The 25,502-nt window shown below is 40.9% G+C and overlaps 1 protein-coding gene across 4 annotated transcripts in view; it reads right to left on the bottom strand.

The window, feature by feature from the left end:
• The window catches only part of TERF1 (telomeric repeat binding factor 1), a 40,555-nt gene extending 20,283 nt beyond the window's left edge, over positions 1-20,272 (bottom strand). For all 4 annotated transcript variants that reach the window (XM_060127923.1, XM_060127925.1, XM_060127924.1 and 1 more), the window contains exons 1-6: positions 19,940-20,272; positions 15,227-15,322; positions 8,912-9,033; positions 7,310-7,396; positions 3,358-3,507; positions 2,496-2,608 (exon numbers count right to left, since the gene is read on the bottom strand). In XM_060127923.1, the coding sequence (XP_059983906.1) occupies positions 2,496-2,608; positions 3,358-3,507; positions 7,310-7,396; positions 8,912-9,033; positions 15,227-15,322; positions 19,940-20,246 (875 nt within the window). In that variant the 5' untranslated portion in view covers positions 20,247-20,272. The remainder of the gene's footprint in view (positions 1-2,495; positions 2,609-3,357; positions 3,508-7,309; positions 7,397-8,911; positions 9,034-15,226; positions 15,323-19,939) is intronic.
• Positions 20,273-25,502: the final 5,230 nt, after the last annotated feature.

The raw sequence follows: 25,502 nt of genomic DNA, 5'->3' as shown, positions 1-25,502 counted from the left end.
ATGTCTGCTACTGTTTCTGTTTCAAGTCTGTAATTCTTATTGCCTCAAATAGTTTATAAGCTTTACCAGAACAAAATATTTTATCTAGTATTGACAGCACGAGGGTTTCATCTTTCCCAGCATTTGTCGGACCTTGAAATCACACTTCTGTTTCTATCCTTGCTTTACTTACGTCTTATTCATTCTTGCCTTGAAACTGGTGAATTTGACTCCCAGGATGCTTTTGATATTTGCTTGATTCTTATCTTTACCATGTTTCTAGTTTTTGGTTTTTCTCCCTGTGTCTAGTGTACTACAAGATGTAATGCATGCCTGGTAATGAACTAGGCACCAAGGATTCAAAGTTATTTAAGAACCTCCAAAAAACTCTCCGTCTAGTGAGATAGACAGGTAAACAGATACGTTATTCTCGAAGATAAGTCCTCCTATAGAGGTATGACTTGGTGCTGTGGGAGCACACAAGTGACAACTCTGCTCAGAGCTCAACAAGACTTCTTATAGGTGAACTTTGAGCTAGAACGTGAATGGTAAATAAGAGCTTACCTTGAAGAGAAAGAAGGAAATCCAAAATTGAAGCAAGAGTCAAGGCATGAAAGAACTTGTAATATTTGAAGATCAAGTTGTATAGCTAGAAAGTGCCATGGATGTGGGCAGGGAGGGGCTAATGCTTAGGGACAAGGTGTATATGAGGGAAAAAAAAAAAACCACCCAGGAAGGGGCTATATACGGCTTTGAAAGCCATGCAATAAAATCTAATTCATCAGGCTTCCCTGGTGGTGCAGTGGTTGAGAGTCCGCCTGCCGATGCAGGGGACACGGGTTCGTGCCCCGGTCCGGGAAGATCCCACATGCCGCGGAGCGGCTGGGCCCGTGAGCCATGGCCGCTGAGACTGCGCGTCCGGAGCCTGTGCTCCACAACGGGAGAGGCCGCAACAGTGAGAGGCCCGCGTATCGCAAAAAAAAACCAAAAAAAAAACCAAAATCTAATTCATCAAGTAGGAAACAGAAAGCCAACAGAGGTTATTAAGCTGGGAAGTGAGCTAAACAGATTTATTTTTATGGGAAGGTAGCCCTGGAAGTCACATCAAGAATGGATTTGTGTGGCACAAAGCTAAGTAATAATCTAGGATATAAATGGTAAGAATGGATTAGAGAGGCATTTCTGATATGGAATTCGTAACACTTGGGGAGACAACCAACTGGATGTGTGAGGTAAAGGAGGAGAGTTAGGGTAGAGAGACAGATGAGAACATCTAGAGCTCTGTTTTACACACTGAACTGTGTTTGTGTCTAGGAGGGCATTTGAAATAAGTGGGTAGTACTACATTAGGAGAATACATAGGAAGCATGTTCATTATATGCAAGAATCACGGTAAGTTCTAATCTTACTTTACTTTAAGGCAGTATTACAGTAGGCAGGAAGGCTGGGCCACAGAATGCATTGGGTCTTGGTACTACTAAACTTTGATTTCCTAAACAAAATGAAATAACTGAGCAATAAAAATGAAATCCCTACTTCTCAAAATGGGTCTTAGGAAAAACCCAATGAGCAATAAGACTGCAATAGAGACCTTGGGGAGATGAAGCAGTGAGGAACAGATCATGCTCTGATAGGCAGGGACAAAAAGAACTGTAAGACTGAGCTCAGTCCTGATGTGTGACCAATGCCATGTCCATCCAACTCAGACTCCAATCCCCACCTCTCAGTAAGTAGTTAAGATGGGGACTTACAGCACTTACGTCATGGTCCCAAGAAAAGAGTAATATTACATCCACTGCCAAATACATCCATCCAGAGACCAGAAGGATTTGACTATTTGGCCTTGGTTTAAGGGTGGATGAAGAGGAGGAATGGACCATAGGTTCAGTAGAAAAGATCATTATAATGGTAGAGTTTATCTTCTTCAGTAGGGTTAGTTTCTAAAGCAAAAGGTAAAAGCCAATTCTGTAAAAATTACCCTTGAAAATCCCTAAAGAAGAAATAATTTTAGAAACTGAACTCTTGTCTCTCAACTTGTAGGACTGACACAGGCTTGTTTCCCTCCCGCGCTGGAGCAAATCACTGTTTCTGCACTTGCGCACCAGATGAAGCAGTTAGCCTACCCTTAGAGAAGATGAACAATATTTTAACATATTAGAATAACCCTCAGTACAACAATCACATGAGGGCATGTAGGATTTGAGAACTAAGGGGCACAGATGACTCAGGCTTTCAACCTCAACACTGTTCTAGAGTTCATGTTCCCTGAGAATGATAAATGATGTCACTCACACTAGCTACACAGTGCTATTTTCTCTCTACTTTTGCTTAGCATATGTAACAGAATATGCGTAAGCCCTAACTCTACAGCACTCCCAAACATCCAAACGTTAGCCATCAGTAACGCAATATACCTACTACTCGATAATCATTTTTATTAACAATGGTTCACTAGCATCACTTTTACATAGATATTACATTCATAAAACAAAAAATATACTAATGAATTTACAAACCTTTCTCCTATATCCAAATTAGCTTCCGTTTCCAATTCAATATCATTACTATTAGGTTTATCTTGAGAAGCTGCTGTTCTTGCTCTTTTACTTTCCACTACTTTTGCTGCTGCCTTAAAAAGGGGGTTGCAGGAGACGAAGGGATGCATTAAGACATTTAAAACAAGTAACATTTAATTAAGCCTTCTTGTTCTTTGACAGTCATAACCCAAGTGTCTTGTCACAGGTCAATAAAGGGCAGTGCGTTGTTATTTTCCTCAGTAACTATGATATCACCATCAGCAACCTGCTTGGTTTATAAGAATTATGGAGAAGGGCTTTCCTTGCAAAGGTACTTGATACAGACAATGCTCTCTAGTCAGTGTTAAGATAAAAGTTTACTTTAAAAAATTTTTTTTAAAGATTCTATCTATTTTAAAATAAAACTATCTCAAATTAATGCTCTCATATAACATATTAAGTTAAAACTTTTAGAGGCTAACACAGGATAAAGTGTAAAAAGAAAAATTTTAATGATCCTTCTTCAGTCCAATTTGACTTTTCCCAAAAATATGCTAAAAATTTCATTTAAATTTAATTAAACTATTTCTTTTCACTTATTTCTTAATTCGTTTTGATAACTTTCCCCTCAACTTTCTATTTTGAAAAATTTCCCCAACTTTTACTTTGAAAAGTTGTAAAAATACTACAAAGATCACCAATAAACCCTTTAGATCCACTAATTATAACATTTCACCACATTCTTCTACAAAATCACTAAATAAAATTCTGATTAGTTTTGAAGAATTTCTATTTCAAGTATTCTCCTTTATTGTAACAATTACTCTTAAGTCTGTTTAGAATCTCTCTGAAATATGCATACCTTCATTAGAAAGGTTGACGATTTTTCATTTAGCACATAATTCACATAACTCTTAATTTTCTCCATCATGCGGTTGTAGCTGAAGTGTTGAAAAATGGAATGGAATGTATCTTTCTGAGAGATTATCATAAGCAATTTCCTTTTTAAAGGCTAAAGAAAACAGAAGAAACTTACTAGCACATAAAGCACAAATAAAATACTAGAAATTTTGTCATATTATTTAATTGAAAAAAATCACTTTATAAACAAAAACTCAAGAGGTTTTAAAAATGCTCCCGTTTTAAATGCCCACCAATATATTTTTTTACTTAAAAAAATTTAATATTTTACACATATGCAAAAGGATTAAAAAATCTTAAGAACCTAAATATCCATACCAAGTTTAAGAAATAATTATCTGTATAATAGAAACCTTATTTACTACCATAATCTGATGGTGCCCTCCCCCACCCTGGTCTTCCTCTTCTCAAGGTAACCATTATCCTGAATTTAGAACTTTAGCACATCCACGCATTCCTTTGCACTACATGTGTATGCATCCATAAACAATATATATAGCATTGTTTAGCATGGTTTTAACTTTATACCAATGGTGTAAAGCCCTAAATGGTATTTTTGATAAAAGCCCTAAATGGTATTTTTGATCAATGGAATACTGTACAACAGTGAAAGTAACTAGTAATTCTATAAATATCAAATCAACATGGATGTCAGAGAGTTGAGCAAAATATAGAAAGTTTCAGGCTTCCCTTGTGGCGCAGTGGTTGAGAGTTCGCCTGCCGATGCAGGGGACACGGGTTCGTGCCCCGGTCCAGGAAGATCCCACATGCCACGGAGCGGCTGGGCCCGTGAGCCATGGTCACTGAGCCTGCGCCACCGGAGCCTGTGTTCCGCAACGGGAGAGGCCACAACAGTGAGAGGTCCCCGTACCGCAAAAAAAACCCAAAACCAAAACAAAAAGAAAACATTTAGGGGCTTCCCTGGTGGCACAGTGGTTAAGAATCCACCTGCCAGTACAGGGGACACGGGTTCAAACCCTGGTCTGGGAAGATCCCACGTGCCGCGGAGCAACTAAGCCCGTGCGCCACAACTACTGAGCCTGCGCTCCAGAGCCCGCGAGCCACAACAACTGAGCCCGTGTGCCACAACTACTGAAGCCCACACGCCTAGAGCCCGTGATCCGCAACAGGAGAAGCCACCGCAATGAGAAGCCTGCGCACCGTGCCGAAGAGGGCCCCCCCCCATCGCCGCAACTGGAGAGAGCCTGCGCACAGCAATGAAGACCCAACGCAGTCAAAAATAAATAAATAAATAAATAAAAGTAAATTTTTAAAAATATATACCATTTATTCACCTTTCCCTCCAGCCTGTTGAAAGCATGTAGGCTATTTTCTATTACCACAATGCTATTAAACATTTTTCTACATGTCTTCTTGGGCACAGTACAAGTTTTTCTTAGACAACAGTTCTTTCAATGCTGGTTGCACAATAAAGCTATAAAGCTTTAAAAAAATTCCACTTCTCAAGCTCTATCCCAGAACAATTGTCACAGTACAGCCTAGTTTTCTTTTTTCAGTTTTTATTTTTTTAATAAAGCTTCATGGTTTTAAAAGTATGCAGTGAAAGTAAAAACAGTTACTCTAGGGTATTTATCTAGAAGTGGAATTGCTGGAATGCATGCTTACTGATTTTGTTAAAATGCTCTCCAAAGCTTAAGTACCAATTTACCCTTCTGAGAGGAAGGTATGGCACTTTTATCATTTCTCCACATTTTGAGCCAACTGTTGGTGTGCTAAGACATTTTTAATCATTGCCAATCAGAAGTATAGGAAATGCTATTTCAATATATTACTTGGTATTAACCTGATCACGAATATTATTGAGGTTAACACTTTCTCTCTTAGGCTTACTGGGCATAAAGTTTCCTCTTCTGTGACGTACAAGTAGAGTGGAATTTTCAGTAGTCTCACAGCACTAAGGCAAAAAAGTAAGGGCAGGGAACCCAATAAACGTACCAGGCTTCCAGCTGAAATCTCAGGAGGGTTACACCGTAGGAACAGGGGCAAATTAGAGATAGAATAAGCCTTACTAAAGGCTCAGTCCTTCAGTGAATTAAGGTGATTCCCTCTCCCCTAAACCACCATGTGAAAAGGTACTCAACTTCATTAATCATCAAAGAAACAGAAATTAAAACCCAATGCGATAGCACTACATATTTGCCTGAATGACTATAATGAAAACCACATATAAGGTCTGTGAAGCAACTGGAACTCTCCCACACTACTGCAGGAATTGATAATTACTTTGGAAAATTCTGGCAGTATCTACTAAAACTGAGTATGTGCATATCCTACAACTCACCAATTCTATTCCTAAGTATATACCCAATAGAAACACATATATTTTTTCTACAAAAGACATGTAAAGGAATGTAATGGACAAAATACGGAAATAACTCAAATGTCCATCCACAGTAGAATGGATAAATTGTAGTATATTCCTACAGTGGAGCAATGAGAATGAACAAACGATTGTTATAAGCAACACCATGTATCTCTCTTACAAATATAAACTTGCCATATGATTCTGTTATATAAAGTTCAGAAATAAGAAAGACTAATCTTGGATGTTACAAGTCAGGATAGCGGTTACCCTTGAGAAGGTGGTTGGGATAGTGCCTGGAGGGTGCTGGTGATGTTCTGTTTCTTGATCTAGGAGGTCACCACACAAGTGTGTTCCTTTTGTGAAAATACACCTACTTATACACTTATGATACATGTACTCTACTAAAGGTATGCTATTGTTCAATAAAGAGTTCACTAAAAACTGTATAAAACTACACTTCTTTGAATAAGCTTAATTTGCTCTCATAACTTTGTTTTTAATACTGAAAAATTAACTTCTATTGACCTTAACATTACACATACACACAAAAACTAGTGATAACATAAGAAACCTCCAGAAAAATAAGCAAGTTATAATGCATTTCCCTATACCTGCACTGCTCAGTATGGTAGCCACTAGCCACACAAGGCTACTCAGCCCTTGCAAGGCGTAAGCCTGAATTTAGCCTTAAGTATAAAATACACCCTAGATTTCAAAGACTTACTACAGTTGTACCTTGGTATCCACATGGGATTGGCTCCAGGACTCCCCTCGGGTACCAAAATCCAAGGATGCTCAAGTCCCTTATATAAAATGGTGTAGTATTTGCATATAACCTACACATTTCCTCACATATACTTTAAATCATATCTAGATAACTTATAATACCTAGTACAATGTAAGTGCTATGTAAATAGTTGCCAGTGTGTGACAAATTCAAGTTTTGCTTTTTGAAACTTTCTGGAATTTTTTCCCCCTAAATATTTTCAATCTGCAGTTGGTTGAATCCCCAGATATGGAACCCAGGATATAGAGGGCTGACTGTACAAAAAAGGGAGTGCAAAATATCTCACCAATACTTTCTACATTGATTGTTAAAAAGAATAATGTTTTTGGATATACTGGGTTAAATAAAGTGTTACTAAAATTAGTTTTACTTGTTTCTTTTTACTTTTTTAATGTGGCTACTAGAATTTTTTTTTTTTTTTTTTTTTTGCGGTACGCGGGCCTTTCACTGCTGTGGCCTCTCCCGTTGCGGAGCACAGGCTCCGGACGCGCAGGCTCAGCAGCCATGGCTCACGGACCCAGCCGCTCCGCAGCATGTGGGATCTTCCCGGACCGGGGCACGAACCCGTGTCCCCTGCATCGGCAGGCGGACTCTCAACCACTGCGCCACCAGGGAAGCCAGGCTACTAGAAAGTTTAAAATCACATACGGGACTGGCATTATATTTCTGTTGGACTCTACTGTTTAAAAGAGAAAACGTTTCTTTTCTCCTCCAATGTTCTTTCAATTTTCCTTATTCCATATAAACGGCTCCAAAGTTCTGACTAATTTAAATAATTACCGTGTAAGAATTTGGGTCACCAAATATTCTTTCAAAGACTTCTTCTGCTTCCTTAAAATTTCCATTTTCCATGCAAACAGCTATAGCCTAAAAGACAGGATGACAAATACAAACCTTAGATTGCTTTTTAAAATATCTAATTGTTGTTTAATATTGAAATAACTCAGGTAAGTCTAAACTACTTCATTTAAAATATTCTTATGTAGCTTAATAATTTTGATTTGATAAATGATATTAAAGGCAGGAATTAATAAATAAATCAGGAGCTACATTATATATATTGAGGACCCACCGAAATAGTCATTTTGAGCAAAAGGGAAGAGAGAGAAGGGGTAGATGGATGGTGTTTGTGATGATTAGGATATATAAAAGTTGCTACTTAGGACCCCAGGAAAATCTCTAATAGAAACTCAGGAAGCCAGATGCTTTTGAATAATCATTTTATAAACTGGCCTTTCTTGATACCATATGTGGTAAGATATAGGACCACCATTACCATCTGGGTAGGTTTGTAAACTTGGGAAAGCTATTTAACCTCTTGGCGCCTCCGTTTCTTTACACCAATGTAAAATGGTGAAAATAATAGTACCTATTTCACAGGGCAGTTGTGAGGATTAAAGAGTTATATATAAAAGTGCTTAGAACAGTATCTGGCAAACAGTAAACAATATATTATTACACGTTTGCTGTGTATTTTATGTAACCCGTTCAACTTTACTGGTATATTTAGCAAAGGCCTGCTTCCCCTAGAACTCCAAAAGATTGGGACAACATGACAAATCCCTTTGCCCTGGGTTGAAATTCTTAAAAGCAGCAGTCATTTTTCTGCCGATTCTCCTCAGGTCTTAATTCTAATTGACAGTCACCACACCGTCAATAATTAATTCCTGAGAAGGTGGGACACCACCTGGGTTTTCTCCTACCCAACCATGAAAATTTTTTTAAAAACTAGAAAAAGTTTATTTAACTATGAAATTCCTGAGTACATACTTTGCCTGTAAACAAACCATTTTCCCTGCTATATATCTTTGAATGACTTTCTTTGGTTTTTCACTCTTTAATAGGCTACTCCTACTAAAATTTTCTCTACATAGTTAAAATTTTACATTCTCTTAATCGCAAAAACCCATTCATTTCTTATTATTTGATAATCTTTAGGGACTTCTCTAGTGGTCCAGTGGTTAAGACTCTGCGTGTCCACTGCAGGGGGAGTGGGTTCAATCCCTGGTCAGGGAACTAAGATCCCGCATGCCGTGTGGTGTGGGCAAAAAAAATATTTAAAAAAAATAAAAATAAAAGGTAATTTTTAAATGGGAGAGCATAAACCACTGGTTTTTGAAAGTTGTTTAGTAATCTTTAAATAGATTTGGCATATTTTCCAACGTGGGGGCAATATGCACTTAGGTAGAAAACATTAAGTCCCAACTCTTAGTCCTCATGTCAAGACAATAAATCATAGGTCAAATTTCTAAAGAGAATGATTATATTACATTTTACTACAGGTTTACCATCCAACTTCTATTAGGTGGCTCTTAGTTTCTTTAGATGTTGTTTTTATTTTCTAGCAAAATAATAATAATAAACACAAAGTAACACTCATACCTGAATTTTAATTAAATTCTGTATTTCTTCATGAAGCTTGTCATGTTCCTTTTCAATTGACGCCCAAATCATCAGGGCTGATTCCAAGGGTGTAATTTGTTCATCACTTTCAAACTGTGCATCTTTTAAAACCAAAATAAAAATAAGTAACTTAGAAAGCCATGAAGAACTTTACTTTGTTAATTTTTTTATAAACTCATTTCTTTAAATATTGACTGAGTGTATACTATGTGCCAGGCACTGCTCTCGTATATACCAGTTTAGGGAAGATTTTTCAAGTTAATTTCCTCATTAAAATCAACTTAAAAAAAAAAAACAGAAAAGGCTATATATGAGTCCACAAAACACCTGAAGATTTTCTCTACTAAAATACTGATTTTAAAACCTGAAATAAATTATATTTTATAAGGTGTCACAATAACAGAATTCTTAAAGGTTTGTAAGTCTAACTGCAGTATAACAAACTTCATTGAGATAGAGCATGAAATTAGTTTATTGAGAAATTTGATTTTCGCATATACTACTTTAAATCCTTGTTATATATTTTGTAGATATTTGAAACAGGATCAATCAAGAACTTATCTCTCTACCAACATTATTCCAATCACCAAAGCTTAAAAACCTAAGGAGTGACTTCCCTGGTGGCGCAGTGGTTAAGAATCCGCCTGCCAACACAGGGGACACGGGTTCGAGCCCTGGTCTGGGAAGATCCCACATGCCGCGGAGCAACTAAGCCTGTGCACAACTACTGAGCCTGTGCTCTAGAGCCTGCAAGCCACAACTACTGAGCCCACGCGCCACAACTACTGAGCCTGCGTGCCACACTACTGAAGCCCACGCGCCTAGAGCCCGAGCCCCGCAATGAGAAGCCTACACGCCACAACGAAGAGTAGCCCCCGCTCGCCGCAACTAGAGAAAGCCCGCGCACAGCAACGAAGACCCAACGCAGCCAAAATAAATAAATAAATTTATTTAAAAAAAACGTAAGGAGTCACCGTTTTACTCCTTCCTCTTTCTCATCACCATATACCATCTGTTGTGATATTGTATAGTGGTTTTTAAAACTTTGGAGTTTATTCCAGACTCTATCATGTACTACCTGTGTGGTGTTGAAAAAGTTATTTTGCCTTTCTAAGCCTCAGTTTTCTCACCTATAAAATGCTGTAAATATGGGCTTCCCTGGTGGCGCAGTGGTTGAGAGTCCGCCTGCCGATGCAGGGGACACGGGTTCGTGCCCCAGTCCGGGAAGATCCCACGTGCCGCAGAGCGGCTGGGCCCGTGAGCCATGGCCACTGAGCCTGCACGTCTGGAGCCTGTGCTCCACAACGGGAGAGGCCACAACAGTGAGAGGCCCGCATACCGCAAACAAAACAAAACAAACAAAAAAATGCTGTAAATAAATACTATGTGAATATTTAATGAGATAATATTTGTACTACTGTTAAACTTCCTTAAAACAGAATTTATCAGCTTATTCTTATCAAAGACTCACAGTGGCTGGTAACTACTTAGCAAATTACACACAAACATCTCCATTTGAAATTCAGGGTCACGTGTAGTTGAAAATCCAATACATAAACTAAAACTAAGTTTTAAATGCTGCCTCTCTTGAAATATAGTGATTCTTGATCACTGACCCCAGCCTACTATATCTAAGATGCACCCTGGTGAATTTCAAGATTAAACCATGGGGTCACACACAAAACAGGGATTTTTTTTGCACCCTTGTTTTAAGAGAAAAAGTTGTTGGAAGGGAAAATAAGAATATAATGAACAACTGCTATATGTGAAGCCCAGCCAGGCACTTCTAGAACATTCTGTCACATTTAATTTACCAGACGGCTCTGTGAACCATGTTAGCTTATGGTCTACATCGGCCCGTTTTCTTCCTCTGCCACCAGCCCCGCCAGCCTACCTACCTACCGTCTTCCGCACGTCTGCTTTGTCTCTAGCCCTAATCCACTGACTGTCCGGGTCCAACTCACCCCCACAACACAGCACACCACATGAGCCACAGCTGGATGAGTGTGGGCTCCCAGAGCGGTCCTAATAGGGTGGGATTTCCTGCCACCCAGTCTGCTTATAAGTGAACAGTTCCGTGCGATTACGGCCCACCACTGGAGACTGCCAGGAAAGCATTTTGTAAATTGTAAAACCCAATATAAATATGGAATTATTTGCATCAAAAGGTCCTTTACAACCTGGAAGAAATGGACAAATTCTTAGAAATGCACAACCTGCCAAGACTGAATCAGGAAGAAATAGAAAATATGAACAGACCAATCACAAGCACTGAAATTGAAACTGTGATTAAAAATCTTCCAACAAACAAAAGACCAGGACCAGATGGCTTCACAGGCGAATTCTATTAAACATTTAGAGAAGAGCTAACACCTATCCTTCTCAAACACTTCCAAAATATAGCAGGGGGAGGAACACTCCCAAACTCATTCTACGAGGCCACCATCACCCTGATACCAAAACCAGACAAGGACATCACAAAGAAAGAAAACTACAGGCCAATATCACTGATGAACATAGATGCAAAAATCCTCAACAAAATACTAGCAAACAGAATCCAACAGCACATTAAAAGGATCATCACACACCATGATCAAGTGGGGTTTATTCCAGGAATGCAAGGATTCTTCAATATACGCAAATCAATCAACATGATACACCATATTAACAAATTGAAGGAGAAAAACCATACGATCATCTCAACAGATGCAGAGAAAGCTTTAGACAAAATTCAACACCATTTATGATAAAAACCCTGCAGAAAGCAGGCATAGAGGGAACTTTCCTCAACATAATAAAGACCATATATGACAAACCCACAGCCAACATCGTCCTCAATGGTGAAAAACTGAAAGCATTTCCACTAAGATCAGGAACAAGAGAAGGTTGCCCACTCTCACCACTCTTATTCAACATAGTTTTGGAAGTTTTAGCCACAGCAATCAGAGAAGAAAAGGAAATAAAAGGAATTCAAATCGGAAAAGAAGAAGTAAAGCTGTCACTGTTTGCAGATGACATGATACTATACTTAGAGAATCCTAAAGGTGCTACCAGAAAACTACTAGAGCTAATCAATGAATTTGGTAAAGTAGCAGGATACAAAATTAATGCACAGAAATCTCTGGCATTCCTATACACTAATGATGAAAAATCTTAAAGTGAAATCAAGAAAACACTCCCATTTACCACTGTAGCAAATAGAATAAAATATCTAGGAATAAACCTACCTAAGGAGACAAAAGACCTGTATGCAGAAAATTATAAGACACTGATGAAAGAAATTAAAGATGATACAAATAGATGGAGAGATATACCATGTTCTTGGATTGGAAGAATCAATACTGTGAAAATGACTCTACTACCCAAAGCAATCTACAGATTCAATGCAATCCCTATCAAACTACCACTGGCATTTTTCACAGAACTAGAACAAAAAATTTCACAATTTGTATGTAAACAAAAGACCCCGAATAGCCAAAGCAATCTTGAGAACGAAAAACGGAGCTGGAGGAATCAGGCTCCCTGACTTCAGACTATACTACAAAGCTATAGTAATCAAGACAGTATGGTACTGGCACAAAAATAGAAAGATCAATGGAACAGGATAGAAAGACCAGAGATAAACCCACACACATATGGTCACCTTATCTTTGATAAAGGAGGCAGGAGTGTACAGTGGAGAAAGGACAGCCTCTTCAATAAGTGGTGCTGGGAAAACTGGACAGGTACATGTAAAAGTATGAGATTAGATCACTCTCTAACACCATACACAAAAATAAGCTCAAAATGGATTAAAGACCTAAATGTAAGGCCAGAAACTATCAAACTCTTAGAGGAAAACATAGGCAGAACACTCTATGACATAAATCACAGCAAGATCCTTTTTGACCCACCTCCTAGAGAAATGGAAATAAAAACAAAAATAAACAAATGGGACCTAATGAAACATAAAAGCTTTTACACAGCAAAGGAAACCATAAACAAGACCAAAAGACAACCCTCAGAATGGGAGAAAATATTTGCAAAAGAAACAACTGACAAAGGATCAATCTCCAAAATTTATAAGCAACTCATGCAGCTCAATAACAAAAAAACAAACAACCCAATCCAAAAATGGGCAGAAGACCTAAACAGACATTTCTCCAAAGAAGATATACAGACTGCCAACAAACACATGAAAGAATGCTCAACATCATTAATCATTAGAGAAATGCAAATCCAAACTACAATGAGATATCATCTCACACCAGTTAGAATGGCCATCAGCAAAAAATCTAGAAACAATAAATGCTGGAGAGGGTGTGGAGAAAAGGGAACACTCTTGCACTGCTGGTGGGAATGTGAATTGATACAGCCACTATGGAGGTTCCTTAAAAACTACAAATAGAACTACCATATGACCCGGCAATCCCACTACTGGGCATATACCCTGAGAAAACCATAATTCAAAAAGAGTCATGTACCAAAATGTTCATTGCAGCTCTATTTACAATAGCCAGGAGATGGAAACAACCTAAGTGTCCATCAGCGGATGAATGGATAAAGAAGATGTAGCACATATATACAGTGGAATATTACTCAGCCATAAAAAGAAACGAAATTGAGCTATTTGTAATGAGGTGGATGGACCTAGAGTCTGTCATACAGAGTGAAGTAAGTCAGAAAGAGAAAGACAAATACCGTATGCTAACACATATATATGGAATTTAAGAAAAAAAATGTCATGAAGAACCTAGGGGTAAGACAGGAATAAAGACACAGACCTACTAGAGAATGGACTTGAGGATATGGGGAGGGGGAAGGGTAAGCTGTGACAAAGTGAGAGAGTGGCATGGACATATATACACTATCAAATGTAAGATAGATAGCTAGTGGGAAGCAGCCATATAGCACAGGGAGATCAGCTCGGTGCTTTGTGCCCACCTAGAGGGGTGGGATAGGGAGGGTGGGAGGGAGGGAGACGCAAGAGGGAAGAGATATGGGAACATAGGTATATGTACAACTGATTCACTTTGTTATAAAGCAGAAACTAACACACCATTGTAAAGCAATTATACTCCAATAGAGATGTTAAAAAAAAAAAAAAAGGTCCTTTAAATAACCATGCTGTAAATATTAGCCATTACTGATAAACTGAAACCGGCCTGGCCATTACAACCTAAAATAAACTATGAGGGCCTTCCCTGGTGGCGCAGTGGTTGAGAATCTGCCTGCCAATGCAGGGGACACGGGTTCGAGCCCCCGTCTGGGAAGATCTCACATGCCGCGGAGCAACTAGGCCCGTGAGCCACAATTACCGAGCCTGTGCGTCTGGAGCCTGTGCTCCACAACAAGAGAGGCCACGATAGTGAGAGGCCCGCGTGCCGCGATGAAGAGTGGCCCCCATTTGCCGCAACTAGAGAAAGCCCTGGCACAGAAATGAAGACCCAACACAGACATAAATAAATAAATAAATAAAATTAAAAAGAAAAAAAAAAAAGAATGATCCATACTTTAAACAATAAAAATAAATAAACTATGAGGACAAGGGAGAGAGAGAATTATAGTTATAAAATCATATTCCCTTATTAAGTAAGTGCTAAAATCAAGCTCAAATAAGAGGTTTCAAATATCATTGTTGCCAGTTAGAAAAAGAGTATGCATGATAGTAACAGGAGTCACCACAAAGTTACCACAGCCCCATTTAGTGACGTCTTTAAGACAGAGTACACATGGGCTTCCCTGGTGGCGCAGTGGTTGAGAGTCCGCCTGCCGATGCAGGGGACACGGGTTCGTGCCCCAGTCCAGGAGGATCCCACATGCCGCGGAGTGGCTGGGTGCGTGAGCCATGCCCGCTGAGCCTGCACGTCCGGAGCCTGTGCTCCGCAACGGGAGAGGCCACAACAGTGAGAGGCCCGCGTACCACAAAAAAAAAAAAGACAGAGTACACGGAGCATGGTCCCCCAACAGCAACATCAGAATCACCTGGGAACTTAATAGAAATGTAAACTCCAGGGCCCCTCACTCACCCTACTGAATCAGAAACTCAAGATGGAGAAGGGGACTCACCATTCTGTTCCTTAACAAGTTCTCTAATAATTTGGAAGCAAGCTAAAATTTGAGAACCATCACTCTAAGAAGATAGGGATTATATTTCCTTTACTAGCTTTAAATATGTCTGTGTATAGATGTACATACCAAATACACGTGAGCAAACTCTCAAAAACAAAGGACTACTCCCATCTGTTTCTTCTCATTGTCTCCCCTTTAGACATAGATTGAAATATGTCCAATATAAGATAAAAACATATTTACCAAGGGTTTTTCCAGCTGCAATTCTTGTCAAAAATTGACATATGTATATAGTTCTCAGTTGATAAGCTGTTAGACTGGACAATCCATGAATAATAGCTGAAAGTGAAGAAAGTGAATCTTATTAAAACATTAAAACAAAACTCCAAACTTGACCCATCAGTGCCTCTGCGTGGTTTGCGGAGAAATAAGTTACAAATATCACCCAAAGATTACCATAAATTTAGAGTGTATGCTTTATTTATAGACAATTTTTAGGAAATCAGAACAAAAAAGAATAACAATGAAGACTCTGCCTTCAAAATAAAACTGATGTTTCACAGGTAGAATAATAAATCTTGAAAACTACGTACTTTCACAGGTAGCAGTCTAAACTAAATGAAAAGGGAGATTTAGATCCAAACTGTAAAATGTGTCAAATCATTACCTGGAATCTTCCTTTATACCTTAAAATGCCTAATATTATAGGAAATATATTATTTCTGTCAAGGTTTCAGTTAAGCAAGAGTCTGTTCAGTTTACGAAGCTTTATTTTAAAAACATTTATTAATGTTAATCTCCCCAATATTTGAACACCCACCCAGATGTTATGCTAGGTAGTAAGTATATACAACACTGAGTAAACCATAATCCTGGTTTTCACTGAATTTACCATGTAGCAATAAAAGACAAAGATTAAATGAACCAGCAAACCAAAAAACAGTCCTGCAGCTGCTAAGCAGATGAAACAAATAAATACATTTATTTGTATTTATTTCCTCAATTTTAATATGCCATAACCTTATGCTACACCAGAGATTATCTGGACCAAATATAGTCATAATATAATTAAATAGGATTCAAAAAGAGCACAAAATTTATATAAAATTTAAACACAACTTATTCAACATGGGCTGAACATCTACTGCTGGCCAGTGGTAGGGACTGATGTCTGAATAATAAGATAGCCAGTCCCTGCTCCTCAGAAGGTTTTAGTCTGAGAAGGCAGGAATTAAACAAAAAATTATGCAAGAGACTAATTAAAATTTTAATGTGTCATAAAGGGTAAGTATGGTATAGGAGCAAAACAGAAGGAAGACCTAATCTATTTTAGGGAAGAAAGTCATATCCTTTCTGTCTTCACTTACTCCATATTTAGTCTACGTATGCAATAACTACAGATACCCTACACACACCACTGCCCTTCTGCTCTTTGTACCTGTTAGGCATAAAACAAAACAAAAACAATGAAAACCTACCCTGGTTGAACCTGGCTATCTGCTTTTTCCACACCTGTAACCAAACACTACATTAGGGAGGATCTAATGACCAGCAACAGTAACAACTATATTTAAGCACTTAACTATAATACCAGGCACTACTCTAAGCACTGAGCAGTGGTTCTCAACTAGGGGTGATTTTGTCCCCTAGGAGGCATTTGGCAATGTCTGGAGACGTTTTTCTTTTTTTGGCGGTACGCGGGCCTCTCACCGTTGTGGCCTCTCCCGTTGCAGAGCACAGGCTCCGGACGCGCAGGCTCAGCGGCCATGGCTCACGGGCCCAGCCGCTCCGCGGCATGTGGGATCTTCCCGGACCGGGGCACGAACCCGTATCCCCTGCATCGGCAGGCGGACTCCCAACCACTGCGCCACCAGAGAAGCCCCTGGAGCTATTTTTGATTGTCACGAGTGGGAGGGGTGCTACTGGCACCTAGTGGCTGAGGTCAAGGATCCTACAATGCACGGGAGAACCTCCACCTCATTCCCCCTCTACCCTCAAGCATACACAGAATAAAGAATCATGTGGTGCAAAATGTCAACAGGCTGAGGCTGGGAAACCTTGCTTTATACATATGAGTTCATCTGCTTCTCTCAACAGCCCTTTGAGGTAGATGCCGTTATTACTACCATTTTACAGATGAGGAAATTGTAGTACCACGGGAACTGGTGGTACCAAGTCGTTGCTTCAAGTCTTATGGCTATAAACCAGCAGAGCCCGGAATCAAACTCAGACAATTTACTATGGAGCCCATGCTCTTAATTACAATTCTACACTGCTTCCCACGGTGGAGATAGGTTAGGAATATCAGTCTGGAAAAGGCATTATCTGAGATAAGTGAGGTGGGAGAATAATTCTGAGTTGGAATGAAAGAACTAAGAATTTTCTAGGAAGCATCAGAGTTGTATATGTTTACAATCTTGAAAAGCGTAGTAAATGAAATTCTATAAGAGATAAAAGGGAGTCATTTTAGTCAAAAATGGAATACCGAGACAATATTATGTTCACAGTTTGCATATCTGTTTTAGCAATACAACCTGAAAAAGTTTACTCTTTCTGGGTTTCTGTGCCTTTAACCTTCAAATAATGGAGATGACCTAGATTATTCCTTGGGTCTTGGGCTAGAACCTTACAAGGTCCTTTTTTTTTAAAAATAAACTTTATTTTTTACAATGGTTTTAAATATACATAATGTAGTGAAGAAAGATAGTAAAGAGGTCCCATATACCCTCCACCCAGTTTACCCTGTTATTAGCATCTTGCATTAATTAGTATTCCATGTTACATTAATTAACCAATAGTGATACATTAGTAACTAAAGTCCATGCTTTATTCAGATTTCCTTAGTGTTTACTTAATGTCCTTTTTCTGCTGCAAGATCCCAACCAGGGCACCACATAACATTTAGTCATCATGTCTCTTTGGGCATCTCTTGGCTATAACAGTTTCTCAGACGTTCCCTGGTTTTGATGACCTTGACAATTTTGAGGTATTTTGTACAATGTACCTCTCTATTGGGATTTGTCTGATATTCTTCTCATGATTAGACTAGAGTTATGGGGTTTGGAGAGGAGGGTCACAGAGGTAAAGTTCCATTTTCATCACACTGTATCAAGCGTACATGCTACTAGCTATCACTGCTGATGCTGACCTTGATTACCTAGGTGGGCCAGTGTCCGTCAGCTTTCTCTACTTTCTCCCCCTTTGTATCCTGTGCTCTTCGCAGCCCACACTTAAGGAGTGGGGAGTTACGCTCCACCTCCTTGAGGACAGAGTAGCTACACGAATTACCTGGAATTCTTCTGCGTCGGAGATTTGTCTCTTCTTCCATTTGTATATTTATTCCACCATTTATTTACATCAGTATGAACTTTATGGATATTTATTTTGTATGTTGGGTTATAATCCAACACTACAGTTGACCTTTGAACAATGCCAGGGTTAGGGGTGCTGACCCTCTGAGCAGTTGAAAATCCCAGTGTCAGCTCTCTGTATTCCCAGTTTAACCAACCACAGATTGCGTAGTACTGTCTTATTTACTACTGAGAAAAAAATTGGCTTGTAAGTGGACAGGTGCAGTTCACACCTGTGTTGTTTAAGGGTCAACTGTATTTTCTTGCTCGAGTTATTTCAGCTTTGGCCATTGGGAGCCCTTGCGGTTGGCTCCCGTGTCCTTTTGTACTACTCCCATAATTGTGAGATTTTTCTTTTTGTTTCTTTGGGGGTTTTGTTTTGCTTTGTTTTTAGCACTTTCTTACTTTCTGTTACAAGATGCTCCAGGCTCAACTTGTATATTTCCTGTCCCAGTCCCAGAATCAGGCCATTTCTCTGGAGAATGGTATTGGAAACCAAGACTTGAGTGCTAAGTGTACCCCTTGCTGCTAGGGTTACATTGCTTCTACACCCTTTCATCTGACAGAACAAGGAAATATATGAGTATATCCTAACCTGTGTCTATATATGTATAATATGCATTGATATTTCTATATGTTATAAACAGGAGCTCATACTGATATTTCCAATTCAAATTCATTAACACATAGATAATTTTAGCCTCCTCCCCAAAGAGGCCTTTATAATAATTCGAATTATTAAATGAACTGGCTTCATTCCAGGATTTAACTTCCTAATTAGTGTTAATTAACCATGGCTCTAGTGTTATCTGTGACACGGAGGAAAGTTTCTTGAATTGGAAGATAAGACATGCGTCTGGAACAACCCTTTAACCTATCAATGCTTTAGGTTGTTTTAACTAGTACACTCCTCTATAAACTGAGATTACTTGCCTAACTCACGGGATAACCGTGAAGCTGAAATGTACCAATACGGTTTTCTGAGGTATTGATTTCCTACTAAATAGTATCTTGTGGTTGCGTTCGGCTGCAATAAGTTGACGGCCAACTCATATAAATACCAGAGCATCTTTCGGTTATCATTCAAAAAGCCAGCTAGCCTTCTCTAGGCGTCAAGGTCTCTGTCCATCGCTTACAGGCTGTCTTGTGTAGGCGGTAGATTTCATTGTCAGTTACTTTTATTCTGAAGCCTATACGGAGCCAGCGGGCTAAACCAGGTTTAGATAGCTCCCGAAGTAACAGAAAACACTGATGCCTAGGTCACAGTGACTTGTTAAATAAATGCCTTTACAGGAGTATCTCTGCCGAAAAAAGCAAGAAACACAAGCGCCACAGGCGACAAAGGGAACTGGACACTGGATTCAGTGCAGTTTTGTTCATTTTAACCCACTTAACCCTCTTTCAACTCTAATGAATCTGAGCAAAACTGAGGAGCTGAGAGGAGGCGGATGCGGGATTGGAACCAACGATCAACTCTGAGCTGGGGGCCCTCCGCTCGGGCGCCGCAGCAGCCCGATCCCCGACCCCCTGGGGGACAGCGCCGCAAACCTGGCCTCGGCAGCCCGCCGCGGTCCCCGCCCCCGGCCCGGGCGCGCCCCGCACTCACCCTCGGCGCTGTCGCGGGTGCGGTGGAAGTCGTCCGACCGGCCGTCACGGAAGGCCCGGCAAAGAGACAGGCAGAGGAAATCGAGCATCCAGCCGGCAGCTACCGCCTCGGCCTCAGCCACCAGGCCCGCGTCCTCCTCCTCCTCAGGGGCCCCCAAGTGCATCTGGCACTCGAGCAGTTCCTGGCACTCAAACTGCCCCTGATCATCTCTCGCCGTTTCCGCCATCCGCTCCTCCAGGGGACCTGCATCCTCCCCATCCGCAAGCCCTCGCGGGCTCGGAGCCGCTGAGGCGGCGCTCTCCGCCATATTACATCTCTCGCACTGCTTCTGTCTTTTCCTGCGCGGAGCGACGATTGGCTCGCGCCGCGCGGGGCGGAGCCTCGGAGGGTCTCTTCCGCCCGCGGGAAACCACCAATCACACATCACCGGGATGGGCGAGCGGCTCGAACCTGGCTTCTGATTGGCCGAAATCTGCTCCCGCCTCTGGATGTTGAATTCCCCGCCACCCAGGGGTGCAGTTTTGTTGGTAAACTAGACAAGTTCTGGCTGGATGCGGAGAGAGAATAGGAGGTCGGGGAGCGGGCGACTGCTTTATTCTTGTGCTAAAATGCAACACTGACTAGAACAACAATACGGTTAGTTAAAATGGAAAAACATTTTACCCTCAGTGTGCTTCAAAAATGAGATAGGTGATTAAAACTTGTCACTATTTTTTGAGCGTAACACTTTAGATCCTGGTATTCACTTAACAGTTACTGTGCGATCACGAACCAAAACTCTTCCAACAGACTTAGATCCGTGCTTCTCCAACCTTAAGGGGCATCAGTATAAGCCCCTAGGCTTATTAAAAACACGAATTGCCGGCCTCCACCCCCAGAGTTTTTGTTCTGTAGATCTGGACTGGGATCCTTGAATTTGCAAGTGATAAGTTCGCAGGTCAGTGATACTGAGGCTGCTTGTCTGGGGACCAAATTTTCCGAATTATCGCTCTAGGAAGAGTATATTATTATGGGAATGAATTTTATTCAGGGCCTGAAATTGACTATAGCATTCAGCTTTACAACAATAAGTGAATACTTATTTTGAACTTTCAAACTTACCTTTAAGCACAAGAGGGCTTTGGGGGAAGGGGGTCTGGTTATTTTCTATTTCTCTATGTGGGTGATAGTTACATCAGTGTGGTCCTTTATGAAAATTCATTGAACACGATATATGCACTTTTCAGTATATGGGTTATAACTGAATACAAAGTTTCTTTTAAAAACCTTTCTGTGGGCTTCCCTGGTGGCGCAGTGGTTGAGAGTCCGCCTGCCGATGCAGGGGACGCGGGTTCGTGCCCCGGTCCGGGAAGACCCCACATGCCGCGGAGCAGCTGGCCCCGTGAGCCATGGCCGCTGAGCCTGCGCGTTGTGTTCCGCAACGGGAGAGGCCACAACAGTGAGAGGCCCGTGTACCGCAAAAAAAAAAAAAAAAAACCAACAACAACTTTATGTTTATAACACATCCAACATTATCAAAGCCTTTATATTTTAATTTTACACATTTATTATTACCTTAAAGCCGGAGTTGAAACGTTGAGTCCTTAAAGCACCATATTATAGCCGTTAAGAATACCTAGGTTGGGGGACTTCCCTGGTGGCACAGTGGTTAAGAATCCACAGTGGTTAAAAAAAAAAGTAAGATTCATAAGGGAAGGTATTTTGTATGTCTTTTCTACTACTGTATTCCTAATGCCTAGAAAAGTGCCTGCCACATGGTGGACATTCAATCAATATTTATTGAATGAATGTATGTTACACTTTTTAAGACGTGCCTAGAGAAAAATTGATACTCAGAATAACAGGAAACTTTTTTTTTTTCAGGCAAGGCTTTATTGGGGCCCCTGCAGCAGCAGGGGGGAGAGATAACAGACAACAGTTTCCCTTGCTTGTGCGTTCCCTGAGGTGGGTGTCAAGCTTGTTCCTTAGATGGGGTGAGGGTAGAGGTGTGTCCAGGGGTCGGGCCACAGGTGTGGCTTAGGTGTTTTGCCCACCCTCGGGTGGTGTTGAGTTCAGGGGCTGTGCTCAGTACCCTGCTTTTGCTCTGGGCTCTTCCAAAGTGGCAGTTGGGTTTTTTGGTCTTTTTGTATCTTCTGTCCAGAATTTGCCCCAACTGGCCATGCACGCAGTTATTTTTAGTCCCTTATAATTTCTGTGTATTTTGTTGTTCAAGGAGAGGTGCACTCAGCAGAGGGTCCCAGGTCCCAGCCTGTCTCATTCCCCCCTGAGAGACTCTACACCCTTATTCTTAAGGGGTAAGGGGCTGAAGGTCTCTTCTCCTGAAGCTTCTTTCCGCTGGACAGGGGCCACAGACCCTAGCCTAGCCTAGAGGTGTAGAAGTCCCTCGCTGACTGTTCTAAGGACCTGTAGGGACCTGGGCCACTTTCTGCTGGAATAGGCTGAATTTCTTGAGCCATCATGAGCTTTACTTCAAACTGTTGGGGCCCACATTCTTACCAGTAAAATTCTTTATAGAATTTGAAAACTTCAGCTATTAAGTACTAAATAGTACTTTAAGATTTGCTGTGGGGCTTCCCTGGTGGCACAGTGGTTGAGAGTCCGCCTGCCAATGCAGGGGACACGGGTTCGTGCCCCGGTCCGGGAAGATCCCACATGCCGCAGAGCGGCTAGGCCTGTGAGCCATGGCCGCTGAGCCTGCGCGTCCGGAGCCTGTGCTCCGCAACGGGAGAGGCCACAACAGTGAGGGGCCCGCGTACCGCAAAAAAAAAAAAAAAAAAAAAAAAAAAAAGATTTGCTGTGTTGGGACTTCCCTGGTGGTGCAGTGGTTAAGAAGCCGCCTGCCAACGCAGGGGATATGGGTTCGAGCCCTGGTCCGGGAAGATCCCACATGCCGCGGAGCAACTAAGTCCGTGCGCCACAAATACTGAGCCTGTGTGCCACAAGTACTGAAGCCCACGCGCCTAGAGCCCATGCTCTGCAACATGAGAAGCCCGCGCACCGCAACGAAGAGTAGCCCCTGCTCGCCGCAACTAGAGAAAGCCGGTGAGCATCAACGAAGACCTAACACAGCCAAAAATAAATACATAAATTTATTTTTTTTTAATGGTTTAAGATTTGCTGTGTTGATTCACAAAAACCAGATACCTCCATTTCTGTCTTTGCCCTCTTTCTCTATAGGTCAGACCAAGTCCCTTTAGCCGGAAACTAATTATGATAATGATCATGATCGTATCAACCACACTTAAAATTTATTGCATGTTTAATGGATGTCAAGAACTTTTCTACGTGCATTATATGAATTATTTCATTTAATCTTCACGGCTATTCTATTAGGTAGATACTATTATGATTCTATAGAGGATGAACCTGCAGCACAGAGAGGACAGTTAACTCACCCAAGACCGGTAAATGAGTTAGCTAGTTAGTAAATTAGGGACCCAGGACCTGAAAGCAGGCACTCTGACTCTATACTATTCCCTCTTCTCCCTAGAAGGCCTCCCCAGGGGAGCAGACACCAGCCAGAGTTCATTTTCTCTGTAGTGGTTCCTGGATCCACAGAAGGTCCCCCTCCCCTTTCTTCTGCTAAAGAATTAACGCCCAATATGCATATCAACTTTTACAAATAAGTGCATAGCCAGCTGTAGGAAGGCAGTGCTGTGGGTCCTCCCATTTAATGACTGAGGTTATCACAGCACATTCAGTTATTCTCCCTCACAGCAAGATTATTTCAAGTGGAAAAGGATGATGTATTACCTTGTTTAAGAGAAGGTTAGCACCTTCTTTTTGGGAGGGAAGAGAAAAGCAAGGGTTTTATCATGCAGATATGCCTCTTCTTCCTCAGGGAGATTAGAGAGGGCCCACATGACAGATTAGTCATTGGGCTGGGCCAGAAAACTGTAGACTGGTTGATTAAGATTACATTTCCGGGGAAGGTCAAAACTGCAAGTCAGATATTAAGCCTAGATTTGGCATCATGGGCTTTAGCACAAGTGCCATCATTTGAGGCCTGTGATTTTCTTTTAACAGGTAAGTGTGGTCAAATGTTAAGATTTGACAAGATTGAGTGGCAGGTATTTATTATATTATTTTCTATATTTCATATAAGTTTGAAATATTTCACAAAATCTTTTTAAAAATAAAAATATTCAGAGTACAATTGGGCCTTAATTCTAAATAACAGATTTGACCAGCACTGCCTTTCCAAATTAACCAATTCTTTGACCAAACAGACTGAATTGGCTACTTTTTTTTGTCAGCCCTGGTGATACATTTACTCTTCCCAGTAAAGGTCACTATGGAATGAACTCTTTGATTAAACAATAGAATACATAGTATAATTCCCCTCATTCAATTAAAAAAAAGAAATCTATGAAATTGTTTCTTACTAGCTCACTTGTAAGCCCAATATGCAAAAAAGCCAAGCACAAGATGGGATGAGGGCCAGAGATCTAAGAAGCTGGTTTGAAAGCTACTGTACAAATACAGTAAGCTGGTTTGAAATACAGATACAGTAAGCTGGTTTGAAAGCTACTGTACAAATACAAGTAACATGCATGAATGTGGCTTAGTGTGTTTGCTCTTTTGGCTTCAGGAATTTCTTCTGATTTCAAATCTAAGATTCTTCTCTCTGCTCTACACAGAGCACCAGTGTGGTACTTGCTGGGACTAAATCCATAAGAACCAGGAAACCGAGGAGCCCCGTGCTGCTCGGTCAGAGGACGGCGTCTCCTCTAGAGCCTGTCTTCATGGCCTCTCTTGAGTAGGAGAGACTGGACTTCTTTCAATGACAACTATGCTTTAAAAGGGCAAAATCATGGGAATTCCCTGGTGGTCCAGTGGTTAGGACTCGGCGCTTACACTGTTGTGGACCTGGGTTCAATCCCTGGTCGGGGAACTAAGATCCCGCAAGCTGTGCGACCAAAAAAATAAATAAATAAAAATAAAAGAGCAAAAGCAAACGCTTTTAGGTCTCTGAAGGCCCAAGCCCAGACTAGCACAGTGTTACTTCTTCCATGCCCGTTCGGTCAAAGCAAGCCACAAGGCCATCCCAGATTCAATGGCGGACAAGTAGCCTTCACCTCTTGGTTGGAGGAGGAAAATGCGTGTACAGGGATGAGAGGAACTCACAGTTGAAGGCTATCCTTATGAACTATGTACCAGAGTGTTTGACTGCACGTGGATAAATGAGACACTGGGGTCAAAAGGTTAGTCCAGGCTGGTGGTTGCCCAAACAGGGTTGTATCTAATAGCCAAAATGACTCAATGTAATGATCTCAGAGAGGCAGCAGTAAGTGGTGGCATGAAGCGAGATCTTAATTCCCTGCCCAGGAACTGAACCTGGGTAGCCTGGATGAAAACCAGGAATCCTAGCCACCACAAAACCCCTGGCTCTTGCCTCCAGTGAAAAATCCATTTCTCAAGGAGGCAAAAACTGTAAAAACAGGTACAAAGTTTATTATTAGAGACACAGCACAAGTGGGAGAGCACACAGAGAAATAGTTTATTTAGTTAAGACAGAGGCAAGGCAGAGATGCACCCGGAGAGAAAGGGTGTGGGCGTCCTC

Source organism: Lagenorhynchus albirostris, chromosome 17 (assembly GCF_949774975.1).
Source record: "Lagenorhynchus albirostris chromosome 17, mLagAlb1.1, whole genome shotgun sequence".
Lineage (NCBI taxonomy): Eukaryota > Metazoa > Chordata > Mammalia > Artiodactyla > Delphinidae > Lagenorhynchus > Lagenorhynchus albirostris.
The sequence above is the reverse complement of the archived record's forward strand: the minus strand, read 5'-3'. Positions and strand labels throughout refer to the sequence as shown.